The sequence below is a fragment of the Podarcis liolepis genome (genome assembly GCF_965112155.1).
Source record: "Podarcis liolepis genome assembly, chromosome: Z".
Classification (NCBI taxonomy): Eukaryota; Metazoa; Chordata; class Lepidosauria; order Squamata; family Lacertidae; genus Podarcis; species Podarcis liolepis.
This window is the reverse complement of record NC_139570.1, coordinates 35,640,027-35,657,470: the sequence shown is the minus strand read 5'-3', so window position 1 is coordinate 35,657,470 and position 17,444 is coordinate 35,640,027. Positions and strand designations below refer to the sequence as shown.

The 17,444-nt window shown below is 42.7% G+C and overlaps 1 protein-coding gene across 2 annotated transcripts in view; it reads right to left on the bottom strand.

The window, feature by feature from the left end:
• The window catches only part of ABL1 (ABL proto-oncogene 1, non-receptor tyrosine kinase), a 126,234-nt gene that overhangs the window by 39,393 nt on the left and 69,397 nt on the right, over window positions 1-17,444 (bottom strand). For both annotated transcript variants that reach the window (XM_083485020.1, XM_083485021.1), the window contains exons 2-3: window positions 5,085-5,258; window positions 3,318-3,613 (exon numbers count right to left, since the gene is read on the bottom strand). In XM_083485020.1, the coding sequence (XP_083341146.1) occupies window positions 3,318-3,613; window positions 5,085-5,258 (470 nt within the window). The remainder of the gene's footprint in view (window positions 1-3,317; window positions 3,614-5,084; window positions 5,259-17,444) is intronic.

Below are 17,444 nucleotides of genomic sequence, written 5' to 3'. Positions count from 1 at the left end.
CTGCTTTGAGGTGGGTTTTTGTTGTTGTTGTTCTTTTTACAATACCAAATTTTGCGAAATGAATAAAAAGGAATAAAAGAAAGCTGCCTTTGAACCAGTCTGGATATTTGCCCATCTGTCTATCTGTCTTTCATGCTACAAAGCTATCTGATCCTTTAACTGGAGAGTTCAAGGACACAGCCCAGCCAGGCAAAAACACTTGGGGCAAAAGGTAAAAGGTAATGGACCCCTGGGCAGTTAAGTCCAGTCGAAGGCGACTATGGGGTGTGGCGCTCATGTCACTTCAGGCTGAGGGAGCTGGCATTTGTCCACAAACAGCTTTCCAAGTCATGTGGCCAGGATGACTAAACTGCTACTGGCGCACGGAAGACCCTGACAATTGCCAGAGTGCATGGAAATGTTATTTACCTTCCTGCTGCAGTGGTACCTATTTATCTACTTCCACTGGTGTGCTTTTGAACTGCTAGGTTGGCAGAAGCTGGGACAGAGCAACAGGAGCTCATCTCGTTGCGCAGATTCAAACTGACAACCTTCTGAACAACAAGCCCAAGAGGCTCAGTGGTTTAGACCATAGCACCACCCGCATCACCACTTGGGGTATAAAACAAGACCCTGGGGAGAGTTCTGAGTACTGGGCAGAAAGGCCTAGGGGGCTGAAAATATATTGATACAGTTGTAAGAACATAAGAAAAGCCTGCTGGATCAGGTCAATGGCTCATCTAGTCCAGCACCCTGATCTCAATGAAGCCAACTAGACGCCCCAACAGGAACCTACAAGCAGGACCTGAGTGCAGCAGCAACTCTACTCACTTGTGATTCCCAGAAACTGGTATTCAGAAGAAGTATACATACTGCCTCCAACCCGGGGGGGGGGGGAATATAAGAGCCCTACACCAGGTTCAGACCAATGGTCCATCAAGTCCAACATCCTGCTCTCACAGTGGCCAACCAAGAAGGCCATGGGAAACTCACAAGCAGGATCCAAACACAAGAGCACTCCAGTGGTTTCCAGCAACTGGCAATGAGAAGCATTTGTGCCTCCAACCATGGAGGCAGAGAATAACTACAGTGGCTAATAGCCATGCATTGCCCTCTCCTCCATGAATTTGTCACATCCTCTTTTAGAGCCATCAAAGTTGATGCCCCCCACTGCCTCCTGTGGGAGTTAAGTGCTGCAGTTATTAACCTTGCACTGTGTGAATAAGTACTTTCATTTATCTTTCCTGAAACCTCCAACATTCAGCTTCACTGGCTGTCCACAAGTGCTAATGTTATAAGAGATGGAGACAGTGGCACAGTGTGGTTCTTTCTACATAGACACATACAGAGACACAACACCAAAGCTGTTGATCTAACTGGAAGAGCTTGTGAGATATTAAATTCTGCCAGCAAACTGAGAAATGAGACAGCAGACTTGGAATGCCACAAAAGCCCAGACAGCAGGCGGGGAGGATTGCACCGTCTGTTCTCCCCACTACCATCTCCACCCCCCAGGGGACATATGATATATATTTTTTATCAAATGGCTGAAATTGATCGTTTAAGAACTAGGCCTGCTGAGACTCTTGGTGTCTTCTTCTCTTCCCTTCACAATAAAATTAGGATGAAAATTCATAGATTCCTGGTGGTAAGCCAGTGGCTGTTCGCTTTAATGAAATCATCCTGCCGGTACCCATTCCCAATAACTCCAATTAAAACAGTTCCAGCGAAAGAAAAACTATTAACCTGCTTTGAGCAAATCTAAACTGATTATCATAGCGAGTATTGGTCATTCCTTGGCGCTGAGAGTGCTGCCAGACTAAACAGGGTGCCTTATCGCAATGCTGGGGCAGGCTACAAGTGGCAGAACACCTTGTCGCTGATGCTGCACTGCCTTATGTCAGCAGGAAGATCTAAATCTCTCCCCACAGAGATGTACTGGGCACCTTCACTGCTTAGTTTGTGTCCTGTGCTGAAGACATACCTCTTTACCCTGGCTCTTGTGACTGTAGTTTGTCGTAAAATATTTTCAGTACAGTGGTACCTTGGTTTACAACCATAATACGTTCTGGAGGTCCGTTTGTAGACTGAAACAGGTTGTAATCCAAGGCATGCTTTCACCAAAGGGGCCTCCAAAAAAAAACCACATTCGTAATGCCCCCAAAATGGGTTTGACATGTTTGTAATCCAAAACTTATGCAAACCAAGATGTATGCAAATCAAGGTACCACTGTATTGTATTTTTAAATTGCTATAACCTGCCCTGGAACCTAATTGTGAAGGGCAGGTAAAAAAATAAATTATAATTATTACTAGTAATAAAAATAATAAAAACAACAATAAAACAACAAGTGCTCGTTTCTTTTTTTGACATCCTCAGAGGGTTTCAATTGAATAATAATAATAGTAATAATAACAATAATAATAATAGATGCTATTTATTATTACAACATATTCAAAAAGTTGTTGTTCTTAAACCCCACCTTTTTCTTTGATGGGACTCAAAGCAGCTTATAGTTAAAAGCAAGAACTGTAAAAACATAGAAGAATAATAAAAACCAAACATTGATAGGAAATGAATACCCAAAGGTCATCTCGTCCAACCCCCTGCAATGCAGAAATCACAACTAGGCTCCCTGACAGATAGCCAGCCTCTGTTTAAAAACCTCAAGCGAAGGAGAATCCACCACCTTCCAAGGGAATTCACTCCATTGTTTAACACCTTTTACTGACTGAAAGGTTTTCCTAATGTTTAGTTGGAATCTACTTCCTTGTCATTTGAATCCATTGGTTCAGGTCCTGCCCCCTGGAGCAGCAAAAAACAAGCTTGCTCCATCTTCCATGGGACAGCCTTTCAAATTTGAAGGTGGCTCTCGTATCACCTCTCAGTCTTCTGCTCTACAGTGTTTAGTCTACAATGTTTAGTCAGAATCTCCTTTATTGTCATTTGTTGTTGCTGTTATTCATTCATTTATTTTTTGTCATCTTCACAGGTTTTCAATCTTCCAGTATCCATTTGGAAACCAGCAGTACTTGGCTCTGCTACCCTCATCCAACAAAGCCATACCAAACACATGCACACACATTTTTTTTGCAGTTTGGAAAATGATGGAGAAACAAACTGATGAATGGACAATGAACGGAGAGACATCTGAACAAGCTGCGAGCAAACCAGGATGAATGCTTGCTATCATATAACCCCGTCCCACAGATGAATCAGAACAAATGCTCAAGAAAGAACAGTAGTGGTCTAACCACCATGCATGCTTTTAGCAAAAAAATGATGTAAAATAAATAAATAAGATACGCCTGGAAGGTCAACCAGGGTCTGCTCTCACCTTCCCATCAGATGCAGTGTTGATCCGGTAGTGGTAAACCCTTCCCTCGTATCTCAGCGATATGGACCGCTGGCCTGGACTGCTCTCACTCTCCCGCACCAGGAAGCTACCATTGATCCCACTGCTCAGCAGGTACTCTGCCGCATTCCGCGACACTGGCCCGTGGTACCATGAGTGCTTCTCTAAGCTGTTCACGGGGGTGATGTAGTTGCTGGGGACCCATCCTTGCCCGTTCTTTGTCTGGGCCTCACACCACTCCCCATTGTGGTTATAGCCCAAGACGCGGAGCTTTTCACCTTTCCATTAAAACAATTAAAACAAAAAGAACGAATATTGGTCATTGACTATAATCAAAAGATGGATCAATGGATTAAATAAAAACAGCACATACAGTGTTTATTTTTACATGGACAGGCAAGCATCTGAGGCAGCATGTGGTAATAAAACCCAACAGACAAATGCAAATTTAAAAGCATCAGAGGGGGAAATAATCTGAAGCTGCTTAATTTTTGAACTGGACACAATTTTTATGAAGCCAGAAGTCACAATTGCAGAAAGCTTTATCACATGGTTGCTAAGAGTGGTCATCAGGTAGATCAGGGGTAGGGAACCTCTGGTCCACATCTTGCAGGAGGCCTTTGAAGTTGGTCTACAAGGGCATTTGGTGTAAAACATGCCCACTTGTCAATCACCCTACATCGTATGATACCAGCTGTAGAGATCTGTTATCTCCGATCTAAGTACTAAGATCCAAGAGGCAGCTTGCTCTTTGATGGTAAAAAGCAGCAGCAAAGACTTAGCACTGTGATCCCAGAGTGCTAAGACTGGAGATAAGCCTCTGCCTGTTGACTCTTAAAGAGCAAGCAAAAGGTCATCTCTGATTTTAGCGCTGTGTGACTACAGCACTGAGATCAGAGGCAAGCCTCTGTCTGCTCCTGCAACTTGAACTTTGAACCAGCTGGAGTCATCTTAAACCAGGCAATTACCGGATAGGTGTCCTCATCCACCTGCCAAAAATGACCTGTGGAGGGTGGGCCAGTCCTCAGGCTGAAAAATCTTTCCTAACCCTGGTGTGGAACCAGCATGGACATGGTCAATTTCACTGTTCCAGGTGTGCCCGCTGGAAGAATCCCAGTGGAAAAAAAGGCACCCACCATTCCCAGAGAGGGTTCCCACATTGATATCTGTGTGAAACAGATCTGATATGGGGAATGGGACCTGGAAATTGGTTTTAAAACTTCTGCATGAAGAGAAGTGATGGGGGGGGGCAGGAAGAACCACTGTGGTGCCATTCCCAAGGCAGCTCCAAACCCCACACATCTTCATCTCAGAGCAAGGAGACCAAAGTTGATCTCAAGGCCCATATTGAGAGAAGATGCTCCTTCAAAGACACCAGAGACACACTTTCTTAAGTTTAGCACTAGCACCAAGAGCCTGGACTTCAGCTCAGCATCAAATTGGAAGTTCATATAGATGGAATGAACAAAGGAGGGAGCCCGTCAGCAGGCTGCTGCAGAGATAGAAGGAAGACTGGAATACCAACCTCATTGACCTCCTTCAATTCTGTCTGGTTACATATTATAAAAGCTACTGTTTTGGGATTTGGTGCCTGAGTTTGCTTGTTCCCTATGCCCCCCCCATAGTTTGTCCTTTCAGGCCATGCACTGTTTTTGGACAAGCACTGTTCTGAATGAAAATAATGACACTCGGGACGCACACTTGGTCTCATACACACTTTGTAGTCTGATCCTGACATATAGCTCTTACCTTTAGTTATGCTGAGAGTGTTGTCTCCACTTGCTACAAAATCATACAGGGCAACGAAAAGGTTGGGGTCATTTTCTCCGGGACCCGAAAGCAGATTCTCCTTGGAGTTCCAGCGGACGGCTTCACTTAGGCCCTGGGGCTCAAATTCAGAGGCTACTGGCCTCTGAAGCGCTTCTGGAAAAGTAAATGAAAAGGGGAGGGGAAGAAAAAGGTTAATTTTTAGATAAGAATCTGCCCCCCCCCAACTTTCTCTTAATCAGAGTTTTGCTGTGAATGTGCTTAGTGCAGTGGTTCTCAAAGGGTGTGGAATGCCTGGTGTATTAGAAGCAGAGGCGTAGCGTAGAGGTTGCTGGGGGTGCCGATGTACCGGGCGTAGTTTCGGGAGGGGGCATTCCTGATGCCCTGCCTATGGTTAGCTCTTGTGTCCTTCTCAAGAACCCTCCAGCAGAAGGGCGCCTGAGGAGGAGGCAACAGCTCAGGCATCCTGCAAGCCCAGCGCTGCTCGCAAAAGCAGTGTGGGGATGATGTTTGCCTGTTGCCTCCTCCTCAGTCACCCTCCTGTTGGAGCCTGGAGGGTGCCTGAGAAGACTGCAAGAGTTCATGCATCCTGCAAGCCCAGCGTCATTTTTGCAATTCTTGCAAAGCGATGCTGGGCTTACAGGGCGCTGTGAGGGGCAGCCAGGCAGGCTGTGCAGTGCAGTCCCGAAGCATTGGAGAGGCACCACTGCCCCTCTCTGATGCTGGGACCCAAGGCTGCAAGGGTGCCCTTACAGGTTCCACACTGACATAAAAGCAGCACAGGGCCGGGGCACAGAGCTGCTGCGTCCCTCCAGCTAAGAAGGATGCAGATGCCCCGTCCCCCAGCACTCCCCACCCTATTGCCCAGAGTATACCCAACCCGGGCGCTGGTGGGGTATGCTCCGCCACTGGTCAGGAGAGGATGGCAAGTGTGGTGGGAATATTCAAGGACAATCAAATAAACATTTTAACATTCCAGTGTAGAATAGTATAGTATAATGTCAAAATAATATTTTTTTTTATTAGTAGAATATGGATATCTTTTCAAAATGAGAGCAAGAGCATCAAGTGATACGGAGGACAATCCTAGTTGTGATCCAGAATCGCCATATTGTGAGAATGATTCATGTTCTTACGTAGCTGCATTGATTTATACTTTCTGGATGTCCCATGATCATATTATAAAGTACTTGTGTTCTATGTTATAAATCAAGCACTGCCAGGAGTTGTTTCTTTTTGCTTTCCAGTGTATTTATCAATATAAAATTTGGTGTGGCATGAGCAAACTTTTATTCTGAAAGTGTAGCCCAGAGAAAAAAGTTTGAGAATCACTGTTAAAGGACATTTATTTTGTATTTTGGCTGATTTATATTGTGTGTGTGTGTGTGTGTGTGTGTGTGTGTGTGTGTAAACAATATTCTTTTATTATTTTATGATTTTATGTATATATAAAATTCAAGCATTATTCCTTTTATTTTATTTTTTGCATTTCTGTCTCACTTTTTCCTCCAAGGAGCTTAAAGTGGAGTACATGGCTCTCTCTATCCACATTCAATCACAACAACAACCCAGTGAGGTAGGTTAGGCCAAGAGACAAGTGACTGGAATGTACATCTGAATATACATTACAATAAAAACCATAAACAGAATTTAAAATTATGGGTTGTATCCAATGCTTGCCCTACTCAGAGTAGGCCCATTAATTTCAATGGGTCTGATCTGAAGGTAAAGGTAAAATAACCCCTGACCGTTAGGTCCAGTCGCGGACGACTCTGGGGTTGCGCGCTTCTCTCGCTCTATAGGCCAGGGGAGCTGGCGTTTGTCCGCAGACAGCTTCTGGGTCATGTGGCCAGGATGACTAAGCCGCTTCTGGAGAACCAGAGCAGCGCATGGAAATGCTGTTTACCTTCCTGCCGGAGTGGTACCTATTTATCTACTTGCACTTTGACGTGCTTTTGAACTGCTAGGTGGGCAGGAGCTAGGACAGAACAACAGAAGCTCACCCCATTGCGGGGATTCGAACCGCCGATCTTCTGATCGGCAAGCCCTAGGTTTAGACCACAGTGCCACCCGCCACCTGCTCTGAAAGGCCTATCCTATATCTATCTGCACACAAACACACCAGCTTTGGTTGCAGAGCTCTCCTCAAAAGCTGCCTTATTCACCAAGGCAAAATACCTAGAAAAGAAGATGGGCTGTAAAACAATTAAGTTTTCAAACATGCTACGGGGATTCAGCCTCCCCCCCACTCATCTGTCCCTTTTTTGTGCACACAGATTACCCATTTTATCATCCCCGCAGCGCTTTAATTACGACAATTATGAGAGAAACAGAAGAGCCACTTGGAGAAAATTAAGCTGATTAATCATTTTACCCCGAAGAATGCTTTGATCCTGTCAAGCCCATTAAAAAGCTCCCTTTATCAAGCAAAGAGGCGCCATACATATTGGATGTGCTGTGTGTGTGTGTGTGTGTGTGTGTGTGTGTGTGTGTGTGTCATCATCAGCTGGGCAAACACCTGAAATAAACAGACATCAAACAGCTGGAGATGGTGGAAAGATGACATCAGTGAAGAGCAGTGCAGAGAGAAAAGGCTGCCCCCTCACCCCCTGCTGCTGCTCCATCCTCCCTGTGCAAAGGCTTTACTGTAAACTGTACACAGTGGGATGTCAAGTAACCTCGGTCAGTGAGAAAAAATGCCTCCCAATGGGGACTGATTCAACAGGAAGGCCAGAAATCCAGCACTGTCTTCCCCTCCAATTACACCACGACCAAGGACAAGTGGTGAAGGGCTCATGCCAGGTCTTGAATCAAGATCCTGGAGAGAGGCCATGCTGTGAACAGCATGAGAACTCCCCTCGCTCCCCCCTCCCCTCATGTTAATGTTAAAAATTTGACCCCTCCCTTCTCTCTGCGCCAAACTACTTGCTCTCTTTTGAGATGAGGAGATGCAACAGGCCAGACTTCAGGAGAACAGTGAAAGCACAACTTGGAAATCAAGGAAAACTATTTACTTTGAGTGATCTTCATAAAGAGATAGAAACAGCCTCCCTGCTGGATCAGGCCAACTGGGGCCCATCTGGTCCAGCAGGCTGTTCTGACAGTGGCCAACTAGATGTCTTGAACAGAAACCTGAAAGCAGGACATGATGCAAAGTATCACCCGTATCTTCATAGTGCTCGTTGGCCATAGATCTTGAAACCTATTAGGCCTGAGTGACCACACAATCACGGCTGAAGGTGGAAAATTGCACTACTTCCAAGAATATCTGAATCCTTAACAACAGGACCTATTGGCAGCCAAATTTAGGGAGGGGTGTAAATTCAGTGACAGAGCACTTGCTTTGCATGCAGAAGCTCTCTCTCTCTCTCTCTCTCTCTCTCTCTCTCTCTCTCTGTCACACACACACACACACACACATTTTGTGACGATTTTCTTGAACATAGAATCTGAAGAACTTCACATGTATTGAAACCTTGCACTCCAAGTAGTATGAACTTCAGTGGCAGAAGTAAAAAGACAACATCTATCTCCTGCTTTGTTATTTGAGAACAAAGCCTGCTTTTGGAGAGACCACCTGCTTCAGCAGACATCCCCAATATCTGACTTGAACCTTCTGCTTTGATTGCTATTTAAACTGTCACATTGTCCTGATGGGCTTGTTTATTATGTTAAGGATGTTTAATGTAGGTTTGTTTTTTTGCTATGTACTTTAATTACAGGTAGCTGTACTTTTTACAATAATTTGATTCTTGTTATTTTGATGTTATGTCAATTTCTGAACCACCTGGGTATTTCTTATTGAAAAGAAAGGCAGATTATGATGATGATGATGATGATGATGATGATGATGATGATGATGATGTTGATGATGATGATGATGATTAAATTTCAATCTACCAACTGCAGCAACCTTCCAGCAAGCATAATCTATCCAGGTTTGGTTTTTTTCTCAACTAAATACAAGAAACCAAAACACAGAAATTCTCCAAAATTCCCATAGTTCTCCAGCCAAGCGATATGTACAAATACAGTGGTGCCCCGCAAGACGAATGCCTCGCAAGACGGAAAACTCACTAGACAAAAGAGTTTTCCGTTTTGGAGGTGCTTCGCAAAACGAATCTCCTATGGGCTTGCTTCACAAGACGAAAATGTCTTGCGAGTTCCTGCAGGGTTTTTTTCCTCCCCCCCCCCTTTTTCTAAGCCGCTAAGCCACTTATCAGCTGATCCGATAAGCTGATAAGCCGCTAAAAGCCGCTAATAGCACTAATCCTCTAATCCGTCAATGGGCTTGCTTCGCAAGACGAAAAAACCGCTAGACGAAGAGAATCACGGAACGGATTCTTTTCGTCTTGCGAGGCACCACTGTAATTACATAGCAAGGGAAGTGTGTACAAAAATGAGTATGTTAATGAAAATCACCCACCCACCCACAAATGCATTGCACTAAGGCAGATTGCTTTGCAAATCAGTACATTTTAGGCAAAACTGCATATTAAAAATGTGCATATTAGGATAAATTCACACTAAAAAGCAGATAAATTTTCATGAAGAGAGAAGAATTCAAAAACTGATGTGGAAATGTGAACTGAACTTTTGGAGGAAATGAAAATTTGACGTATTTGTCCATCCATATGTGTTCATTTTTTACGTTGACATCCTACTTTTTTGTCCAAGAAACTTAAGGTGGTGTACGTAGCTTTCCACAACAACCCTGAGAGGTTGGTTAGGCTGAGTGAATGAGTAGCCAAAGGTCACACCCAGTGAGTTTCATGACCCAGAGGGATTTGAACCCTGGTCTCTCCTGGGTCTCTGTCTGACACTTTAATTGTTTCTGCCTGGTTTTGAACTGAGGATCTTTTGCGTGTTAGGCAAACATAATAAGCACTATGCTACAGAAACTATACTATGCTTTACTTTACTATGCTACTTTACTATGCTACAGTAAAGTCACTAGTTAAGGTGGCACCCGTATTTAAATCAATGCAACATTTCCAGATTTGAGCAATGTCTCTCTCACATGTGGCATAGGGGAGCTGCTGAGGAGGAGGCTCTTGAGCTCAAAGCTCACTAGTCACTGGGTCTGATCAGCCTCAGTCTGCTACTGTTGCTCCAGGGTTCCTTTTCACTTGTGCTCTGCAACACACAACTTCCCACCACAGCTTCCACACTAGGAAAAGCACACGTACACATCTTAAAACCTTTACTCCCTCCTCGCAGAAGCATCTGTTCCAAACAGGGAGCCAAATTCTTTAGAGAGGCACATTCAAATCTGTGTGTGTGCCTGTCTCTCCTTCTCTTTTCCACTAAATCAGATTCAAATGTGCCTCTCTAAAGTGCCATAAGGAAGTTGTGCTCACCTGGTGGTGAATGCCACCAACATGGATGGCTTTAAAAAAGGACTGGAAAAATTCACTGGTGGTGCCAATGACAGAGAAGTTTTTTCTTTAGGTGAGGCTGCCATAAATAAGGTGTACTTTGAGTGTCTTTTTTAACAATAAAGCAGGGTGTAAATTTTATGAAATAAACAAACAGATTAAAGAAATGCATTACATTACAGGGAAGGCTTTGCAAAAATGTGTACCATTAGTAAAAAAAAAAAAATCATACAAAGTTTGTTGGGAGAAATTAACACAAAAATGCTGATGAATATTCATGAGAATTCAGCTGCTCCCCTCTAATGCAAATAGATGCAGAAAGGTGAAGAACATGGGGCGGGGGGGGGGGAGAGGGAGGGATAGAGATGAGAAACAGACAGAACCAGAACATTAAAAATATCCTTCAATCCCTATTTGCAGTTGACATATCCACCCACCCACACAAAAGCTCTTGAAGTCAGGAGCTTCCACCCCAGACTAAACTTTGCATTTCTCCTCTCAGACAAACACTAGAAACCTGCAGGGGAAGTCAGCTTCCAAGCTGTACCAACTGCAAGGCAGGTCCAACGGAAAGACAACATCCAACATCTATCAACAACAAGTGCCACGTCCCGTGGACTTGCAGACATCACAATCACCTCCCCACAAAAGCATCCTTTAAAGTGAAGCGACAGACTTCCTTCTGCACCGCAGCTACTTCCTCGGCTGCCAATTACAGGCTCACTTCCTCAAACAATGGCACGCCATGACAGCTTCCCTCAAGGTTAGGGATGTCAGAACATTCCGACAAAAACAGACACAGGAGGGGAAATTGCCGGTGTTCACTTTATGTCTGCAACAGAAAGCAACCCAGTGAATACAACTGATAATTGCTGCTACTTTTGCTGCCTTCAGCACGCAAACGATAGGTAATTGATTATGGTCCCCCACCCCTAAATGCATTTATTTTCCTTTGCACTGGAATGAATGGGGAGTAATGACCTAATGACAACCTAAGTTACATAATTTACATGATTAATTACGTGTGCTACACGATTTCCTCACAGCAGGCAGTGAGACAAATAACATGGTTTTTGACAGAAAGTGAATTGCAGCAGAACAGATCCAAGGCTGCAGGCAACAAATATGGGGCAGAACGGGAAAATATGCTGAATTACACCCCTAATCGTCGTCTTCTTCTTCTTTGTCTTCCATAAACACAGTTTTAACAATGAGCCCGTAAGTGACTGTGGAGGCTAATTATGGATCCACACATCCTTCCACAGTGGAGACATTGGTTTCCAGGCAGGAGTTGATCACGGTGTGGATTTGCCAAGCGTGCCTTCCTCTTAGCACGTTTCTCCCTTGCGTCCTGAGTTCGAGTGTCTTCAAAGCCCATGACACCTTTGGTAAAGGCTGTTCTCTCTTTCTTTTTTAAGATATTTATTAAGGTTTTCAAAATATTACAAAATAAAAAAAAGAAAAAAAGAAAAATACAAAATAAAAATAGTTAAAAACAATTCAGTCTTTCAGTCACCTATCTTTCATTTGCTTATTTCCCGGACTTCCTCACGCCTCCCTTTTCTGTATTCCAATTCAGTTTGTTAGTTCAGCAAATCCCTCCCCTCTTTGTTTATCCTAATCTTCAATCTTAAAGTATTGTAACATTAGATTTTTACCTATTAATAGTCCATTTTTTCATATTCCCTTATAACATTACAGCTAGAAACCACTTAGTTTCTATCCAACATCATTCTAACATTCATTAATTTTACAATATTTCTGTAAATAGTCTTTAAACTTTTTCCAATCTTCTTCCACCGACTCTTCTCCCTGGTCTCGGATTCTGCCAGTCATTTCTGCCAGTTCCATATAGTCCATCACCTTCATCTGCCATTCTTCCAAGGTGGGTAGATCTTGTGTCTTCCAGTGCTTTGCGATAAGTATTCTTGCTGCTGTTGTGGCATACATAAAGAAAGTTCTATCCTTCTTTGGCACCAATTGGCCGACTATGCCCAGCAGGAAGGCCTCTGGTTTCTTTAGAAAGGTATATTTAAATACCTTTTTCATTTCATTATAGATCATCTCCCAGAAAGCCTTAATCTTTGGGCACGTCCACCAAAGGTGAAAGAATGTACCTTCGTTTTCTTTACATTTCCAACATTTATTATCGGGCAAATGATAGATTTTTGCAAGAATGGAAGAATGGCAGATTTTTGCAAGCTTGACTGGTGTCATGTACCACCTGTATATCATTTTCATAATATTCTCTCTTAGGGCATTACATGCCATAAATTTCATACCTGTAGTCCACAACTGTTCCCAGTCAGCAAACATAATGTTATGTCCAACATCTTGTGCCCATTTAATCATAGCAGATTTCACCGTTTCATCCTGAGTATTCCATTTCAACAGCAAGTTATACATCTTTGACAAAATCTTAGTTTTAGGTTCTAACAGTTCTGTTTCTAATTTTGATTTTTCCACCTGGAAGCCAATTTTCTTGTCCAAATTGTATGCCTCCATTATCTGATAATAATGAAGCCAGTCTCGCACATTATCTTTTAATTTCTCAAAACTCTGCAGTTTCAATTTGTCTCCTTCTTGTTCCAAAATTTCCCAATATTTCGGCCATTTGGCCTCCATATTGAGCTTTTTCTGAGCCTTTGCTTCCATCGGTGACAACCACCTTGGGGTTTTATTTTCAAGTAAGTCCTTATATCTTATCCAGACATTTAACAATGCTTTCCTAACAATATGGTTTTTAAATGCTTTATGTATTTAACCTTGTCATACCACAAATATGCATGCCACCCAAAAACATTATTGAAACCTTCTAAATCCAAAATGTCTGTGTTCTCAAGAAGCAGCCATTCTTTCAGCCAGCAGAATGCTGCTGATTCATAATAAAGTTTAAGGTCTGGCAGGGCAAATCCACCTCTGTCCTTTGCATCAGTTAATATTTTAAATTTTATTCTGGGCTTCTTGCCCTGCCAGACAAATCTAGAAATGTCTCTCTGCCACTTCTTGAAACAGTCCATATTATCCAAGATTTGCAATGATTGAAACAAAAATAACATTCTTGGCAATACATTCATCTTTATAACAGCAATTCGACCTAACAAGGAAAGCTTCAAGTTTGACCATATCTCTAGGTCCTTTTTCACTTCTGACCAACATTTCTCATAATTGTCTTTAAATAGGTTTAAGTTCTTAACGGTCATATTAACCCCCAGGTATTTTACTTTCTTAACCAATGTTAAACCTGTCTCCTTCTGAAACCTCTCTTTCTCCCCGAGGATTAAGGCTTTCTGGGAAATGATATATAATGAAATGAAAAAGGTACTTAAATGTACTTTCCCTAAGAAACCAGAGGCCTTTCTCTTGGGCATTGTCGGCCAATTGGTGCCAAAGAATGACAGAACTTTTTTATGTACGCTACAACAGCAGCAAGAATACTCATCGCAAAGCATTGGAAGACCCAAGATCTACCCACCCTGGAAGAATGGCAGATGAAGGTGATAGACTATATGACTTTGGCTGAAATGACTGGCAGAATCCGTGATCAGGGGAAAGAGACGGCGGAGGAGGAATGGAAGAAATTTAAAATCTATCTTAAGAAATATTATAAAATTGATGAATGCTAAAATGTTGAGGTTTTTAGGAAAAAAGGAGATTACAGCGACAAAAGATTAAGTAAAAGAAAAGAATAAATAAGGAACAAAGTTGATAAAATTAAGTTTAGAATTTGCTGAAACAATTTTGGATATTGGGATGTAGAAGGGAGGTTTGGGGGAGTCGGAGGAAGTGAGGTTTATGAAAAAAGGATATGAAATTATACATGTTTGTTTGTTTCTTTATTTGTTTGTATTGTTTATAAAAAATTTGTAAAACCAATAAAAAAAATTTTTTTAAAAAAGAAACCTGTCTTTCTCAATCGGTGTTAAATTTTTCTCAAGCACCTTTTAACTTGTTCAACTTAAATCCTGCCACATGACCAAATTCCTGAATCAATTCTAATACTCTTTTAGTACTAGATTCTGGCTCCTGTAACGTCAATACTAAATCATCTGCAAAAGCTTTCAATTTGTACTGTTTGGCTCCGACCTGTATACCTTTGATCAAACGGTCCCTTCTGATCATATTTAGCAGAACCTCCAGGACCGAAATAAAAAGCAATGGGGAAATTGGGCAGCCTTGTCGTGTCCCTTTCTCTATCTTAAATTCCTCTGTCACCACATTGTTAACTATTAGTTTAGCCTTTTGTTCTGAATAAATTGCACTTATACCATTTTCAAACCCTTGAGGTAAAGGCTGTTCTCAACTGGAGCGCTCGCATGCCAGTGTTTCCCAGTTGCAACTACATTTTTTTAGATTTGCCTTGAGACAGTCTTTAAACCTCTTTTGTTGACCACCAGCATTACGCTTTCCATTTTAAAGTTTCGAATAGAGTACAATAGTACCTTGGGTTAAGTACTTAATTCGTTCCGGAGGTCTGTTCTTAACCTGAAGCGCCACTTTAGCTAATGGGGCCTCCTGCTGCTGCCGGGCCGCAGGAGCACGATTTCTGTTCTCATCCTGTAGCAAAGTTCTTAACCCGAGGTACTATTCTGGGTTAGCGGAGTCTGTAACCTGAAGCGTATGTAACCCGAGGTACCACTGTAGTTGCTTTGGAAGATGATCATCAGGCATCCGCACAACATGACCAGTCCAACGAAGTTGATGTTGAAGAATCATTGCTTCAACACTGGTGATCTTTGCTTCTTCCAGTACACTGATATTAGCTTGCCTGTCTTCCCAAGTGATATGTAAAAATTTTCGGAGACACTGTTGATGGAATCTTTCGAGGAGCTGGGGATGGCGTTTATAAGTGGTCCATATTTCACAAGCATATTCACAAGCATGTACTACAAGGTTGGTAGTACAATAGCTTTGTAAACAAGAATTTTGGTTTCTCTGCAAATGTCCCAGTCCTCAAATACTCTGCACTTCAATAGAGAGAAAGCTGCACTCACAGAGCTCACATGCATCGTAGGTCACATGCAGGCAGCCTGTTAATTCAGCTTCCCTCCTGATGTTGCTTGCACCAAACTTTGCAAGGAACAATGGCAACAACAACGGCTGTTTTGTTGAGCATTCATTCCAGGAAGGTTGGAACATGTGATACCAAACCATTTCTCTATCACTCTCCTGATCAAAGTGTCTGATATATATTTTTTTTTGGGGGGGGGGTTGTGTTTGCTGTGCAAATGGCCCAACTGTGCCCAGCCTGAATTTGACAGGGTATGATTGAATCCCACCCTCAAAATAGCAGCAGTTTTGGAACTGGCTGTAGTAACTGATGAGTGGGGTCCTGAAATTGCTAACTTCCAATTTGGTTCAAGTTTCATAGCAGAAAATCAATTTCACTTATCAAGGAAAAGAGGTACTGAGTCCTATGCTGGTCATTTGAGATCTTAGCCCTATATTTATTAGATCATTCTGAAGAACATTTAAGTGTCCATGTTTTCAGACACAACGTAAGCAGCATGCAAAAACAAAAACACACACCAAAGGATCTCGCCAAACTGGGTGAACAAAAAGGTTGCAGCATTTGGGACTTTTTAGCTTAGAGAAATGGTGGGTAAGAGGTGATATGATAGAAATTTATAAAATTTTGCATGGCATGGCGGATTGGATGGAGAAACCTTCTCTATCTCTAATAACACTAGAACTTGTGGACTGCCAATGAAGCTGAATATTGGATGATTCAAAACAGGAAAAAGGAAGAACTTCTTCACAGTTGACAATCACTCCTACAGGAGGCAATGATGGCCACCAACCTAGATAGCTTTAAAACAGGATTAAACAAATTCATGGAGAGGACTATGTCAGTGTGGTGTAGTGGTTAAGAGCGGTAGTCACGTAATCTGGGTAACCGGGTTCGCGTCTCCGCTCCTCCACATGCAGCTGCTGGGTGACCTTGGGCCAGTCACACTTCTATGAAGTCTCTCAGCCTCACTCACCTCACAGAGTGTTTGTTGTGGGGGAGGAAGGGAAAGGAGAATGTTAGCCGCTTTGAGACTCCTGAAGGGGAGTGAAAGGCGGGATATCAAATCCAAACTCTTCTTCTTCTTCTTCTACTAGCCATGGTGGCTATGTTCTGCCTCCATAGTCGGAAGCAGCAATGTTTCTGAATACTGGTTTCTTGAAACTGCAGCAGGAGAGAGTGCTCTTTCATTCCAGTCCTGTTTACAGGTTTCCCATATAAACATTTGGCTTGCCCTGGTAAGAACATTATGTTGGACAACATGTGCCTATGATCCAGCAGGCTCTTCTAATGCAACCTCTGGGTCACCTCACCCAGTGACTTTCTTTGAAGAAACACTTCAGAACACCACACGGTCCCTCCAGGCATCAATTTCATTGTGCATTCATGATTATTTGCATGTAAGAAGGCATCAGGTGATTACACACAATTCCAGTTTCAGTATGGTTTGCTCCTGCAAATGTTTTGAGGTTTGTTTCTAATTGATGCATGTCCTGTAACTTCCTGCTGCAATCCTGTAACTTTTCATAACCCAGATGTTCTGGTCCCCCACCCAACCACTTTTGTAGCACTACACAACAGTGTCTGCTCCATATGGCAATAATTCAGTAACACAGTGGAAGCATCACAAACCTAATAAAGCGGAAGGATGTGTGGACAGTCCAGGATAAATACAACACTAAGCAGTATTACTGCACAGAAAATTTTTTTTAAGGTAAATGGAGTATAGAGTGACTGGATTCTGTACCCTATTCAGCACTCCTGAAGAACTGCAGCAGTTCTGAAGGAGCATCTCTATAACTAGAAGCTCAAGTGTCCTCTGTAGCTAGAAGTGCCTTTTACCAGCTCAGTCTGGTTTGCCAGATACAGCCATTCCTGAACACGGATAGCCTGACCACTGTAGTCCATGCACTGGTAACCTCAAGTCTGGATTACTGCAATGCACTCTATGTAGAA